Genomic DNA, 14,895 nt, shown 5'->3' with positions numbered 1-14,895 from the left:
ACACAGCGGTCCCCATGGTGGAGAGAGCCAGGGCCTGACGGTGGAGGCAGTGCTTTTCTAGAAAGCAAGAAGTGCCATGGTTCGAGAAGCTAGGATTGGCACCTGAACTAACATGAGGCAAGATAGTAGCGTGCCGGCTGGCCCTTTTCCTGCTCCGCCGCTGGGACGTCTGGGACAGTGAGCGAAAGGGGCTTGCAGGGAGGACAGCAGCCCTGGGTCGGGGCCTGGTGCGACCATGCACTGGCCAAGGTAATGGCCAGGATCGCTGGTGGAGGGCGGCATATTGATTTGTAAACCGGTGTTTTCAAGAGTAGCAGGCAGAAAAAGGCAGGTGTCCTCCAGATCATCTGGGGCAGCCAGTGGTGAAGGCCACCTCTGGGGAGAAAGTTTGGGACCCAGAAGACTCCAAGCCCCACATCCATTTTGGTGGAACTTTCTTGGCCAATAAGGCCCTGCCGAGCATCCAAGGCTGGTTGGAGGGAAAGAAGGAGGGAATAGACAGACAGGCCAGGGCTCCTCTGGGGTCACCTCCAGTCGACACCACTGTGAGCTCTGCTCCAGCTCCAGCCCTGGAATCCAGCCACTGTTCCTTGAACAAGTGACCTAAACCCTTAGGCGATGGTTTTCTCATTTGGACGCTAGAGCTGGTCTATCCTAGGGTTGGGGTGTGGATCTAAGGAGATGCACGGACTTAGCTCACAGTCTGACGCTTAAATGGAGCTGGGTGTTACTAACATCCTTAGCCCGGTGTCTGCTCAAAGCCCCTCCACCTTTTCCCTCCCAGCCTCCTTCCCCTCCTGAGAAGGTGCAAACAGGCCTGGGGCCAGGAAGGCTCCCCCCAGCTCTGGGGGCTCCTGCACATCAAAGGGTGGGGCGGGCCAAGGGGCGGTCCCAGCCCTGGTTATGGATCCCTCCACCAATCAGGAAGCTCCCCCCCAGCCCAGTCCCTCTAGACCAGCTCTTCCTGTCGCCAGGGCCCAGCAGCCTTGGCTGGCACTTGACCTTCTGCGGACCAGAGGGCAGGAGGGCCCCCTCCGGTGGCTCCTCTGGGGGAGGGACTAGCCTTGCCATCAAGGGTCCCAGAGGGAGAGCTGGCCTCCAGGTAGGAGAGTCAGCAGGGACCCTAGTCTCTGTGCCTGGCACTGGGCTAAGGCTTTATGCGCATTATCTCATTTGGTTCTCAACAGCGCCAGAAGATAAGGACTGTCTTTATCTCAGTGTTGCAGATAAGTAAACTGAGGTTCAGGAAGGTTAAGGCCCTGGCTCTGATGCCCTGTGCATGAGTGGGAGCCAGGTCTCCATCTGGGGCCATGGCAGAGTCATCCACATCTTCTCGTCTGACAGCTTCAATGCAGGCATTCAGAACGGCCTGTGCGGCTGGAGGAAATCATTCTGGGGAGGCAGGGAGGACACGTAGAGCCAGAGACCTGCTTGCGGAACCTCGTTCAAGGTTGTATGCAGGATGGGATCTGACTAGAACTCAGGCTGCTCATTTCCTGTCCAGAGGTGGGTTGACCTCTCATGGCTACAGGGGGATAGCAGGAGCTGAGGATCAGTCCAGAGCAGTGGGAGGTGGCACCCTCTCCCACCTCCCCACCCTCTGGGAGGCTCCTCAGGAGGCAGGTCCTCTGCACTGCAGGATTATTGAAAGGCCTGGATGCAGTACTCAGTGAATGTCCCGTCATTTAGGGATGGTGACTGGGTCCCTAGGAAGGTATGGGTAGACCAGTTATCCCAGACAGGACACTAGCATCAGCCATGCTCCCTCCTCTGCCAGGCACTTAGCAGAGAGGAGCAGCCAGCAGCAGTCTGCCTGGGATGGAGCCACAGATGGGGACAGGGGCTGCTGCTCCTGAGAGGCAGGGCTGAGCCTCCCTCCTGAGGGTGAGGACAGGGGTGGGGGATTAGCCCAAACCCCCCAGGCCCTGCTCCCTCCCTGTAGCAGCATCTAGGAAGGGTCCAGGCTGCTCCATCTGCAGTGATGGCAGCCTTTTGCCCTGGCCTTTGTATCTCCCAGAGGAGCACCTCTTGACGAGAGCTGGGAGAACAAGGCTGCTAAGTTCCTGAAGATGCTCACCTCTGGCTGCTGCTGGTGGAGGCTGCAACGCAGTCCTTATTGTGACTCCAGCCGTCATCAGCAGCTTGACCAGGGATCCCCCTCTCTGTCTCTGTAAGGACTAAGCCCAGATAGGTGGGAGCCAAAGGAAGGAGGCAGGCAACTGTTCAGATCTGTCTTTGGTGCAAGTGCCGTGACACTGTGGAGCCAAGAATTTGGGTCTTCTCTGGAAGGAGAGCGCTCTGGACAGGGAGTCAGGGGGCCTGATGTCCAAGGAGGGCTGGAGAAAACTGTTCCCCTCCTTGGGCCTGCTTTCTCAACTGTCAAATGGAGGAGCAGGGAGTTCCCGTTGTGGCAAAGGGGAAATGAATACGACTAGTATCTGTGAGGGTGCAGGTTCGGTCCCTGGCCTTGCTCGGTTGGTTAAGGATCCAGCGTTTCTGTGACCTGTGGTGTAGCTCGCAGATGCGACTCGGATCTGGTGTTGCTGTGGTTGTGGTGGAGGCGGGCAGCTACAGCTCCGATTCGACCCCCTAGCCTGGAAACCTCCATATGCCACAGCTGCGGCCCTAAAAAGCAAAAAAAATTAAAAAAAAAAATAGAATGAAGGAGCAAAAAATATCCATTGCTCCTAAACTTGGCTGGGCCTCAGCCCCAGGTCCCAGGTCCCAACCCATGCACTGAGTCATGCCCTCAGGGTAGGACCAGATGGCTCACCTTGCAGCCAGTTTAGGGAAGCACTAGATTGGATCATCAGCTATCATGTACTGAGCCATTACTATGTGCCAAGCCTGAGAGCCCTGAGAGGTCAGTATTTTACTGTCTCCATTTCACAGCTGAGAAGACCAAGGCTCAGGGAGGTTTGCAGCTTGCGGGCGCTTGTGCAGAAAATAGGTGCATGAAGGAGCACCTGGGGCAGCTGTGCCCTGGGTCTGTCTCCCTGCCATGTGGAATTTCATGTGAGGTTTCCTCGCCCTCTGCTGCCGCGGGCAGCCCCTGCAGAAGGCCCTGGGGTAGGAAGCAGAACCTCCTTTTAGGGAGTTAGGAGAAGGAGGCACGTGGTCACTTAGGCCAGTTCCTCTTTAAGAGATGGGGACACTGAGACATGGAGGGGGAGTGGCTTGTCTGATGTCCAAGGGCACAAGGGTCAGATATGAGGCTCGGGTGGGGTAGACCAGGCTCTTGTCTCCCTCCCTCCCTTCTCTCGCCCTGCACTGTTACAGGACCTCCTGCCTGGCTCCATCTCTGTGAAGCAGCCAGAGACCACGAGTGGCTCTAATGAGCACACCTATCCCCAACCTTCACTGCCTCCTCCACCCAGGACCCAGAGGCCAGATGCTTCCCTGTGCTGCCGCATGCAGTTCCCCACAGCCCTGCCTCCAAACTCCCTTTCCAACTCATCACTTTCCGCATCGACTCTGAACTTCAGCCACCTCTGTTCCCACTTGGCTCCTGCTGCTTCTCCTGCTTACTCCTTTTTGGCAAACTCCGGCACATCCTTCGATATTCATTGCAACTCTTCCCCTCCTGGAATCCGGAGAACGAAGTCACTATCACTGCTGGCTCCCAAGCCCACGACAGCCTTTGCTAATGGATCGTGGCACCCTTTCTCCAAGATCCTGGAGGTGCCTCTTAGTCTTGCTCAAGGCTGCATAAATCAATGCAGCAGGACTGATGGATCAGGTAACTCAAGAATGAAACTGTGTCATCAATCCCATCATCAGGGGTTGGCACATCCCCTCTGGTCCCAAAGTACCTTGTATGAACCCCCACCTCGGCCTCTGATCATTTCTTTCCTTTAATTCACCCACTAGTCAGGAAACATGGGAAAGTTTGCGGGTTTTTTTGTCTTTTTAGGGCTGCACCCACAGCATATGGAAGTTCCCAGGCAAGAGGTCAAATCAGAGGGCAGCCAATGGCCTACACCACAGCCACAGCAACTCGGGATCCGAGCCACATCTGCAACTTATACCACAGCTCAGAGCAACGCTGGATCACTGAGCAAGGCCAGGGAGCAAACCCGTGTCCTCATGGATATGAGTCAGGCTTGTTACCACTGAGCCACGACGGAACTTCCATAGACTGTTTTCTCTGGCACCTAGTACTGGGTACCATGGGCTGAAGGGTATGCCCCAAAACTCGTGGTGAAGTTCTAAACCCCAGTGCCTGAGAATGTGACTATATTTGGAAACAGAGCCTGGAAGAGGTAATTAAGGTAAAATGAGGTCATATGGGTGGACCCAAATCCAATTGGACTGGTGCCCCTGTAAGAAGATTAAGACACAGACACACTGGACCACAGGATAACCATGTGAGGACACAACAAGAAGGCGGCCATCTGCAAGCCACAGAGAGAGGCCTCAGAACTCACCAAAGCTGCTGACCCCTTGGTCTTGGACTCCCAGTCTCCAGAACTGTGAGAAAATTAATTTTTGTTAAGCCACCCAATTTGGCATATTGTCTCATGGCAGTCCTAGTACACTAGTACACTGGGCCCAGCAGGCGGGAGCCACTCACAAGCGCCCTCTGGAAACAGTTTCACATAATCGTGAAAGATCCCTTCAGGTTGGCAGGAATGCATCCAGGAGAAGGAAAAAGGGCAGTGGTGAGGGGGCGGAGGCCAGGGGGGAGAGGCCCGAGCATGATCCCACATGTGCCGCCTTGCACAGCAGGCCAGGTGGAGCCCCTGCACAGTCATTGCCAAATCAACAAGTGAGGGCCCACATCAACCTTGGTAGGCTTAGATTCCAGGAGGGGAAAAGCAAACGCGACTTGTTCCCTGCGGGATGGGAACATTTTTTCCTTTTCCAGAGCAATAACAACCCAGGTGAATAGAAGAAAAACAGACCAAACCAAATTTTTGTTTTTGTTTTTATTTTATGTTTTGCTTTTTAGGGCCGCACCTGCGGCATATGGAAGTTCCCAGGCTAGGGGCTGAATCTACGCTGGATCTTTAACCCACTGTGCGGGGCTAGGGATTGAACCCATGTCGTCATGGATACTAGTCAGGTTCATTAACCACTGAGCCACAACAGGAACTCCTTTTTGTTTGGTTTTGTTTTTATTTTTAAGAAGTACAAAATATAAGCATATAGGCTTCTTCCCACCCCCACCCCCCAAAATCTACACCACCACCAGTCCCATTGCAGTCAAGCAGCCACCATCTTACTGCAGCTCAGGCTGTGCTCTGCAGGGCACTGGTCAACCTGGGGGGAATATAGGATTGGAGGGACTGCCCCAGCCCCCTATCTGTTTCAAATACTGCTTCCATGAAAGACATCATTTGGAAAAGAGATCTGTGGCTAAAAGACAGCCTGAAAACCACTGAAACCACAAATGAGGAGGGCTCCCGACACAACAGGCCTGAGTCCTGGCTGAAAGGGGGGTCAGGCAAGGCCATCAGTAGAAGATGCCCAGGTGAGCCCCCCCCAGATCTTCCTGCCAAAGTTCAGGAAGAAGATTAAGACACACAAACCACAAATGAGGAGGGCTCCCCACACAACAGGCCTGAGTCCTGGCTGAAAGGGGGGTCAGGCAAGGCCATCAGTAGAAGATGCCCAGGTGAGCCCCCCCCAGATCTTCCTGCCAAAGTTCAGGGCAGCCACTGAGCTGTAGGCCTGAGCTCTGGGGACGGCTTTGATCACTGAGCTGGAAGGCAGGGTCTGGGGCCTGGTCCTCCAAGCTGGGCAGCCCTTCTGCACTGTGGCTCCAGCACTCCCACTGGGCCTGAGGCTGGAATCTCTGGCATGGCGGGCCGGGCAGGAGAGGAGGGGTTTCTGGTGACAGATAGGACTCCGGAGACACAGAGATACCCTGAGAGAAATAAGAGCAGCTGGTTAGTGGGCTGCTACCTCACGCCCTGAGACTTGAACGCGGATCTTCTTCCCCCATAGTGTGGCTGGCAGCTACCGAACGCCCCTGGTGCCATGGATGCAGTGAAGCAAAATGGTTGAGTACAGGCTCCAAGAGTCCCCTCATGGCTCAGCAAGTCAAGGATCTGGTGCTGTCACTGCTGTGGCTCTGGTTACAGCTGTGGTGAGGGTTCGATCCCTGGCGCGTGGAACTTTGGGAGGCTGTGAGTGTGCTCCCCCCACCAAAAAAAAAAGGGGTACAGCTCTGGAGATCCATTGCTAGGGTCCCAGCTTTGGCGCTCACTATGAGAATTCCGATAACCTTTTTTAAGTCTGTTTCTCCATTTGTGAAATGGGGGTGATGATAAGAAAAGCTGCTTCGTAGGGCTGCTGGAGGGCTGATAAATTAATACATGTAAAGTACCAAGAATATTGTTGGCACACAGTCAGCATTCAATACATTTTGGTTATAAACATGCTTTTTTATGGAAGCTTGGGGAAAACATGAAGGTTACCAGCTCCAAGCTCATCTACTTGGGAAGCCTCTACCCCTGGAGCAGCCAGGCCTCCCTCCACCGCAACCCTTAAGGGAGCACTTGGAGAGAATTTCCTGACAGTGGCCCCTGCTACCTTCCACCCTGGACACTGAAAGCAAGTCTTAAGACTCTCCCCACTTCCATATTGGCTGAGAAGTCCTCTAAGCAGATGGGGTGGTGGCCTTGACTTTGCAGAGCCCCGCCTCCCCTCAAGGAGGCTGGGTCCTCTTCATCCTTCCTTCAGTTTCTCTCCATCCCTAACCAGAGCTGGGGTAGAAAACCCGGGATCTAAAAAGGAGGAGGTTCCCTGGAGACTAGAGCCTACTCACCTGCTTCATTTCCACTCGAAGCCTGGGGACCATTCTGAGGGGAGAGGACAGGGCCTGAGGGCGTACCTGGTACGCTGCAGCCAGCTCCAGAGACGCGGGGGGTGATGTCCAGGGTATGGGCTGGTTCCCGGGCGCCGGGGGTGTCTGCGTTCCGGAACAAGCTTGAGACGGCATCCAAAGGGCTGCGTTGGGGGCTCTCCCTTGGGACAGCTGCGAGGAGGACTGCAGCCCAGGGCAGTAAGGGGGTGTCACCCAGGGGCCCATGTCGGGGACCCTGCTCCCCAGGCGCTCTGGCTCCGTGAGCGCTCCGGAGCAGGCGGGCGGGGACCCCCAGGACGTCGGGGTACCGACGGCTGAGCCCCCGCCCAGGCCGCCCGCCTGCATCTGCATCTGCGTCTGCGCCTGCGCGGAGCCGCCGTCGGGGCACCGCGGGCAGCCCCGGGGCAGCACCACGTCGCCGCGTCGCCGGCGCTCGCGCTGCAGGCTCTCCTCGCTGAGGCCCAGCACGGCCGACAGGTGGCCGATGTAGCGGATGGCCAGGCGCAGCGTCTCGATCTTGGTCAGGCTCTGGCCGGCGGGCGCCACTGAGGGCGGCAGAAAGCGGCGCAGCTGGTGCAGCGCGCGGGCGAGCGTGCGCATGCGCAGCTTCTCGCGCTCGCTGGCGCTCTGCCGCTGCCCGCCGGCCGGCCGGGTCCGCGCACGCCCAGGCGCCGTCGGGGCGGCCTCCACTGCGCTGCGGGCAGAGGGCACAGCCTGCAAGGGGCCGGGGGCGCGGTCGCAGGGCCACGAGCCCGATGAGTCTGAGGAAGAGGCTGGGGACGTGGAGTTCGAGTGGCTGGCCCAGCCCCAACCTTGAGGGAAGATCCAGTGGTCGCGGCCGAGGAGGCTCTGCACAGGAGGGGACTGGGCCATGGCCGGGCTGCAGGCTCTGGGAAGCTGGGCCGGCTACCTCCAGGACCTACCTTTTATCTGGACCAAAGGTGTGAGGTGGACCCCCCGCCAGGTTACAGAGAGGTGTCAAAACCCACAGAGCCCAGGGAAGGTCTGGGTAGGGGGGCCCTGGGAAAGCGGGCCCATTTGCAGAGGTGTGGATTCTGACTCCTTGGGGGCTCTAATGGAGGCCCCTGCAGCCCGGGAAGTGTGGGAGGGACAATTCGCATCTGGCTGGAGCTGCTAAGCTTCTCACTGCGTTCCCACCCACCTGGCCCCATCCACTGCTCCGGTGAGTGCCCAGGACCCTGAGAGTGGTGGGCAATGCCATCGTCTCGAGGCGGCCAGACCGTCCCTCAGGTGACTCGAGGACCCCCGCAAAGAGTGGCCGCCTCCCTCATCACCACTCTCCGGGGGGCTGTGCCCAGTAACTCCCACCCAGTGCCTACCAGTTTGCTGGATAAGGCGTCAAGACAAACCCCCGAGGGACCTGCTCACAGTGATGGCAGGAGGGGGATTGGGGCAGGAAGGGACAGACAGGTGAACCCTTCCCAGGTTCCCAGAACCCACTCTTGCTGTGTGACACCGAGAGTGTCGACAGTTTCTTTCCCTGAAAAATAGTGCAGAGCAACCTGGAGAAGAGGGTGGAGTGGGTGGTGAAAAAAGGGGAAGGTAGGTCTGAGTCAGACCCTCTTTATTCGCTGTGTGACCTTGGGCAGTTCACTTAACTCCTCTGAGGCTCAAGTCGCCTCATCCTTCTGGCAGTAAGAATATGAAATACCCACCACCTAGAATGATTTCTGATATTAAGTGGAACCATCTGTGGAACCACTTAGCATGAGCCTGGCAAGTTGGCTGAATGTTTGCTATTATTTTATAAAGAAAGTGCTTCTAGAGGCTTGTGAGTATTATTCATTTAATACATATTTCTTTGGCAAATGGTAAAGGTCAGTTATGCTGGAGTGAACAAAATCATTGTGATGTCTGCTCTCACAGCATTTCAGTCTTGTGGGAGAGAGGAGTGAACAGTATATAATTAGTAGCTCCACCAGTAGCTAGCTGTGTACCCCCTGGGCAGGTCTGAGCCTGAGCTTTGGCTCTTAAAACAGGAATAATAATTGTAGCATCTGCTCACAAGATGGTTGTTGTAGTCTTTGGTTTTTGTTTGTTTGTTTAGTTGGTTTTTTTTTTTTTTTTTTTTTTTGTCTTTTTAGGGCCACACCTGAGGCATATTGGAGGTTCCCAGGCTAGGGGTCTAATCGGAGCTGTAGCTGCTGGCCTATGCCACAGCCATAGCAACGCCAGATCCAAGCCACATCTGGGACCTACACCACAGCTCACAGCAACGCCAGATACTTAACCCACTGAGCGAGGCCATGGATTGAACCCACAACCTCTTGGTTCCTAGTCGGATTCATTTCTTTCCTAGTGGGATTCGTTTCTGCTGCACCAAGACGGGACCTCCTTGTTGTAGTCTTATAGGATAACTTTTGACACAGTGAAGTTTAAAAAGTAAAAGCTCTCATTCCTCAGCAATAATTACAGTTTGGAGGAACGCAGTCAGTGTTCTTCATGATCTTCAGAAAAAGGGCTGAACTCAGAGGCTAAGGGCCACATGAGGGCCAGGGACTGTCGAGCTCCGGCCACAGAAGTGGATAGATCACAGCTTGGCCTTGAACTGTGAGTTGGACTTGGGTAGGCAGAGAGGCAGGTGGAGAGCATTCTGAATGTGGAAACTACATAAGCAAGGGCCTGGCAAGAGGAGTTCCAGGGGTGCTTCAGGAGCGTTGTGCAATGAACTGAAGCACAGCTTAGCTGGGGCCAGGTTAAGAAGTTGGATTTTATTCCCAAGGCAGTGGGGAGCCAAATGGACTTTTGAGTAGAAGTGTGACATTAAAAAAAAAAAAAAAAATCAGTAATCAATAACTAAAAGTCAACATGATGTTTCAGGAATAGATTAGCCTACACTAGACTGAAGTAATAAATAGCCTTGTACTTTTGTGACTTTTTAAAAATTAACTTTTAGTTACACAAATTATGTAACTAATACATTCTTTTTGTAAGAAATGGAAACAGGAGTTTCTGTCATGGCTCAATGGTTAACAAACCCAACTAGGATCCATGAGGATGTGCGTTTGATCCCTGGCCTCACTCAGTGGGTTAAGGATCCAGTGTTGCCATGAGCTCTGGTGTAGGTCACAGACATGGCTTGGATCTGGTGTTGCTGTAGCTGTGGTGTAGACTTGCAACTGTAGCTCCGATTCAACCCCTAGCCTGGGAACTACCATATGCTGCAGGTGAGGCCCTCAAAAGCAAAAAAAAAGAAAGACAGAAAGAAATGGAAACATAAAGCTCTAGTCCCATCCCTGTAGCCCCTTCCCAAAGGTCATGTGTCCTTCCAGAGGTGGTCCATATGCATAAAAACATATGTATCCTTAAAAGACTATGTTTATATGCATGGTACATTGCATGTAACTTGCTTTTTTTCATTCAACAGCATATCTTTTTTTTTCTTGACCTTTTTATTTTATTTAATTTAAAAATTTTTTTAAATGATTTTTATTTTTCCATCATAGCTGGTTTCAACACCATATCTTAGAGCATTCCATCTCAGAACATATTTAGCTGACTCATAGCTGGCCTTAGTTAATTTAAGCATTCACCCATTTAAGGAGTTCCCTGCTGGCCTACTGGTTAAGGATTTTTGGCATTGTCACTGCTATAGCTTGGGTTGATCCCTGGCCTGGGAACTTCTGTATGCTGCGGGTGTGGCAAAAATAGATTAAATGTTCATCTGTTTAAAATCATAGTGGATAATTTTAACTAGAAAAAAATTACAGGTAAACCTTCAATGATGAAATTGCATCACTTTCTCCTCAGAACTTATTTTTTACAAAGTTGGAGAAAATATGCTGAAGTTACTACTCTATGATGAAATGATAAATGACATTAAATAAGATTGGTCAGGGCAACTGTTATTATTTTAGCTGTTACGAATGGGAAGACATTTTAAATTTGTCCATCACACAAAAAGAAGGTGGAATTAATTGCTAATGGCTTTGATTTCAGTTTTTGAAAAGAAGCAATTAGTTATACAATATTTCATGATTTAAAAGGGTTTAATTCATTTTTTCTTTTTGGCCGTGCCCTTGGCTTGTGGAAGTTCCTGGGCCAGGGATCGAACTCACGTCACACCAGTGACCCTGATCCCGCTGGTTCAGTGATACCGCCAAAATCTTAACCCACTGTACCACAAGAGAATTTTGATGTAAAAAGGCCAAGGTAAAAGAAATAACAATATTTTTTCTTAAGGGCAGGGGGACTTAGAAAACAGTCAGTCCTACACTTTTTAGGGTTGAAATAATGGCAAATTATTTATAATAAACCATCATTTGTCCTAGACTGAACAGTACTATAAAACTCATGATATACTACCAAAGAATGTAATATATGTGATTGACAGTTGTAAATGAGATTCATCAGGTTTCATATATATTTCTTGATCTGAATTCTGAAGTTTCAGATGACTGTGCTGTTGATATTGAGTGTTCCAACTCACCTCTTTTATTTATTTATTTATTTTGTCTTTTGTCTTTTTAGAGCCCCAACCTCGGCATATGGAGGTTCCCAGGCTAGGGGTCCAATCAGAGCTGTAGCTGCCAGCCTACGCCAGAGCCACAGCAACAAGGGATCCAAGCCACATCTGCGACCTACACCACAGCTCATGGCCGGATCCTTAACCCACTGAAAAAGGCCAGGGATCGAACCTGTATCCTTATGGATGCTAGTCAGATTCATTTCTGCTGAGCCACAACAGGAACTCCTATTTATTTATTTTTATTTTATTTTATTTTTTTCCTTTTTTGGCTGCCCCACAGCATATGGAGTTCCTGGGCCATGGATCAGATCTAAGCCTATGCCACAGCTGAGGCAATACTGGATCCTTTAATCCACTATGCCGGGCTGGGGATCAGACTTGTGTCCTGGCACTGCAAATCCCGTTGTGCCACAGCAGAAACTCCTTTTTATTTTCTCTTTTTTTCCAACTCACCCTTTTTAACTGCAGTATAGTATTCCTTAGCATGCTCACACTGTAGTCAGTGAGGATCCAAGCTGACTGGTGATGCACCTTTAGTGTGTTTCTAGTTCTTGCCAAAGAGTGCCGCCTTGTGCACAGGCAGCTACGTATGCAGTGGTGGAATGGCCTTGCGGTTTCCAGGAAGGTTCTGAATATCCAGAATCATTCTTTCTCCCCCATCCCCACCCCCACACACTCATTAGAGCAAGTCTGGAGGGACTTCCTGTGAAAGGATTTGGTGAATTATGGGAATTGGCCATCAGCACAGAGCCCTGCCTACTGTCCTTTCCCCTCTAGGGTAACCTGTCCTCATTCTCTTGGTTTGGGCCAGCTCTGGAGCCCCAGGCTTACTGTGGGTTGGCAGAGCCTAAGTTCTGGGAGGTGGAGTCCCAGAGCTGGTTTGCTGTGGCCCCGGCTCTTCACTGGGCCCCTTAGCCAAGCTCTGGGGGCACAGAGGTACATGGTTTGGTAGCCCCAGTCACTTAGCACAGGGAGGCAGTGTAGCTCAATGGTTAGGAGGCTAGACTATGGAATCAGACCTGGGTTTAAAGTCCCAGCTCAACCCCTTAGCAGTTGTCTGAATTTGGGTAACTTAACCTCAGTTTTCTCAGCTATGAAGTGGGGATTCTGGAGTTCCCGTCATGCCTCAGTGGAAACAAATCTCACTAGCATCCATGAGGATGCAGGTTCAATCCCTGGCCTCGCAGAGTGGGTTAAGGATCTGGCATTGCTGTGAGCTGTGGTGTAGGCTGCAGACATAGCTTGGATCTGGTGTCGCTGTAGCTGTGGGGTAGGCCGGCAGCTGAAGCTCCTATTCAACCCCTAGCCTGGGAACTTCCATATGCTGTGACAAAAGACAAAAAAAAAAAAAAAAAAAACTGGGGGGAGTTCCCGTCGTGGCGCAGTGGTTAACGAATCCGACTAGGAACCATGAGGCTGCGGGTTCGATCGCTGCCCTTGCTCAGTGGGTTAACGATCCGGCGTTGCCGTGAGCTGTGGTACAGGTTGCAGACGCGGCTCGGATCCAGCGTTGCTGTGGCTCTGGCGTAGGCCGGTGGCTGCAGCTCCGATTGGACCCCTAGCCTGGGAACCTCCATATGCCGTGGGAACGGCCCAAGAAATTTAAAAAAAAAAAAAAAAAATTGGGGATTCTGATCTCCAGAGCAACTGTGGGGGCAAAGTAAGATAATGCATGTCATAGAGGTTAGCATAGAGGCTCTGTTTATAAATCTCACTTATAAAGTTAGGGGGCAGCAGAATGTAGTAGGTAAAGGGTTGTGGGTAAGAGGACTGACATCCTCAGCCTTGGCCCTGGAAGGTGATTCCTTCCTTTTCTGAGACTCAACTCTAGCACCAGGCCTCAGGCACTCTGCCCTATTGCCCTCCTCCATCGTCAGCCTTTCTTCTCTGTGGACCAGCGTGGGGGTCATCCTCAGCAGGACACTCCAGCTCCTGGCCTGTGGCAAGAGTCACCAGAGCTGCAGTGCAGAGGCAGTGGGGGAGCTCTGGATGCCTGGAGCTGGAGCCAGAGCTGACCAGGCCAACCAAGGCTAACCATGGATGTGGAGGACCTGAACCAGCTTCTCCTGGTGACCGTCAGGCATCCCTCCCTATGTGCTGGAACCAGCCTCAGGTGCTATGTGAACAAGCCCCACAGGGGCTTCCAGTTGGGCAGCCTCTGCTTCTCTTTCATCTGGTAAAGGGAGGACCGTCTATGGTGGTGTGGTGTTAGATAATATGCTTAACTTCTGGGTCCCAGTGTGATAGTGACACCAGGTTTATCCCCCCTCCTTCCAGTAATAGGAAGAGATGTGGTAGCTAGATTAGGGAAACATGGTCAGTAGAATGCTCACTGGTGTGGCAGATACTTCTGGTTGACCACACAATATCTGTTACAGTCTCTGTTCTTCTTTCTTCCTTAATAACAGGGCTCTGTATTATCATGGGTGGTGATATGCCCAGCTGAAAATCTGCATTTCCGCCCTCTCTTGGAGATGGAATGGCCAGTGAGATGTTAGTAGAAATATTGTATGGAATTTTTTTAAAGCTCTTTAAAGCAGCAGGGTATACTCCTTTTGCTTCATTCCCTTATATTGTCATCCTGGAAAACAAATGTGATGGCTGGAGCTTCAGCAACTATTTTGTAACCCTGAGGCCATCTCAAGGACAGACGTCACCTAAGGTCACAGTGGAGCAGAAAACCTTAGGCATTGATAACATGGAAGTGCCATGTGGACCCAGAACTGCAGAACTGTTTAACCCTAAATTTCCAGAGTTTTTTTTTTGGCCATAACTGTGGCATGCAGAAGTTCCCTGGCCAGGGATCAAACCTGTGCCACATCAGCAACCCAGGCCACTGTGGTGATGACACCAGATCCTTAATCTGCCTACCCACGTGGGAACTCCAACCCTAAATTTCTTTAATATGAGAAAAAATAAATTACCATCTTAAGTCATTGTTATTTTGGCTGTGTGCTGCAAGCAGTCAAACATAATTTCTGTCCACATAATGAAGAAGTTCCTAGAGTGTCCTTGTTGACAACTGGGGCCAAGTGAACTGAAGTGAATTCATAACAGATTCAGTGTTTCCACAGATGAATGGGTGGATGTTCGCCTGGAGAAATGTTCCTAGTGATGTCCCACCAGCTCTGTTCCCAGCCTTGTCCTGGGCAGTATTAACGATCTTTTTTTTTTCTTTTTTTCTTTTTTAGGGCCGCACTTGCAGCATATGGAGGTTCCCAGGATAGGGGTCCAGTCGGAGCTACAGCTGCCAGCCTACACTACAGCCACAGCAATGCTGGATCCTTAACCCACAGAGCAAGGCCAGGGATCAAACCCACAACCTCATGGTTCCTAGTCAGATTCGTTTCCACTGAGCCACGACAGGAATTCCGGCAGTATTATGATCTTGAATGGAGATATGAACTGATCTTATTTGGAGTGAGATCCAAACCCAAGAAATTAATTGGGTAACAGCCAGAATCTAAAGAGATTCTGGCAGGCTGGAACAACTCATCAGACCTAATTACTAATAAGGTAGGATCAACAGAACTCTCTGTACCTCCCTCTTAAGTTCAAGGTCATGAGGCATCGTGTAACCACCAGCAGCTGTGGA

General features: G+C 51.7%; 1 protein-coding gene across 4 annotated transcripts; it reads right to left on the bottom strand.

Moving 5' to 3' along the window:
* Nucleotides 4,994–8,877, bottom strand: MESP2 (mesoderm posterior bHLH transcription factor 2). 4 transcript variants are annotated; one of them, XM_013997165.2, is made up of 3 exons: nucleotides 6,773–8,877; nucleotides 5,564–5,869; nucleotides 4,994–5,419 (listed from the first exon to the last, which is right to left on the bottom strand). In XM_013997165.2, exons 1-2 carry the CDS (start codon nucleotides 7,682–7,684, stop codon nucleotides 5,600–5,602), a joined length of 1,182 nt encoding a protein of 393 aa, XP_013852619.1. In that variant the 5' UTR covers nucleotides 7,685–8,877; the 3' UTR covers nucleotides 4,994–5,419; nucleotides 5,564–5,599. The 4 variants fall into 4 exon arrangements, with proteins under 4 accessions (XP_013852619.1, XP_013852615.1, XP_013852608.1 ...); XM_013997161.2 differs by having other exon boundaries at nucleotides 4,994–5,490; nucleotides 5,635–5,869; XM_013997154.2 differs by having other exon boundaries at nucleotides 4,996–5,869.

The sequence above is a fragment of the Sus scrofa genome, chromosome 7 (genome assembly GCF_000003025.6).
Source record: "Sus scrofa isolate TJ Tabasco breed Duroc chromosome 7, Sscrofa11.1, whole genome shotgun sequence".
Classification (NCBI taxonomy): Eukaryota; Metazoa; Chordata; class Mammalia; order Artiodactyla; family Suidae; genus Sus; species Sus scrofa.
Note: the sequence above shows the minus strand (reverse complement) of the source record. Positions and strands in the feature narration are given on the sequence as shown.

Excerpts from the sequence above, each read along its gene's own strand:
- MESP2 (XM_013997165.2), bottom strand. The coding sequence starts at position 7,684 with ATGGCCCAGTCCCCTCCTGTGCAGAGCCTCCTCGGCCGCGACCACTGG. Across the intron at positions 5,870-6,772 it reads TTCGAGTGGAAATGAAGCAG|GGTATCTCTGTGTCTCCGGA; the intron begins GTGAGTAGGCTC and ends TATTTCTCTCAG.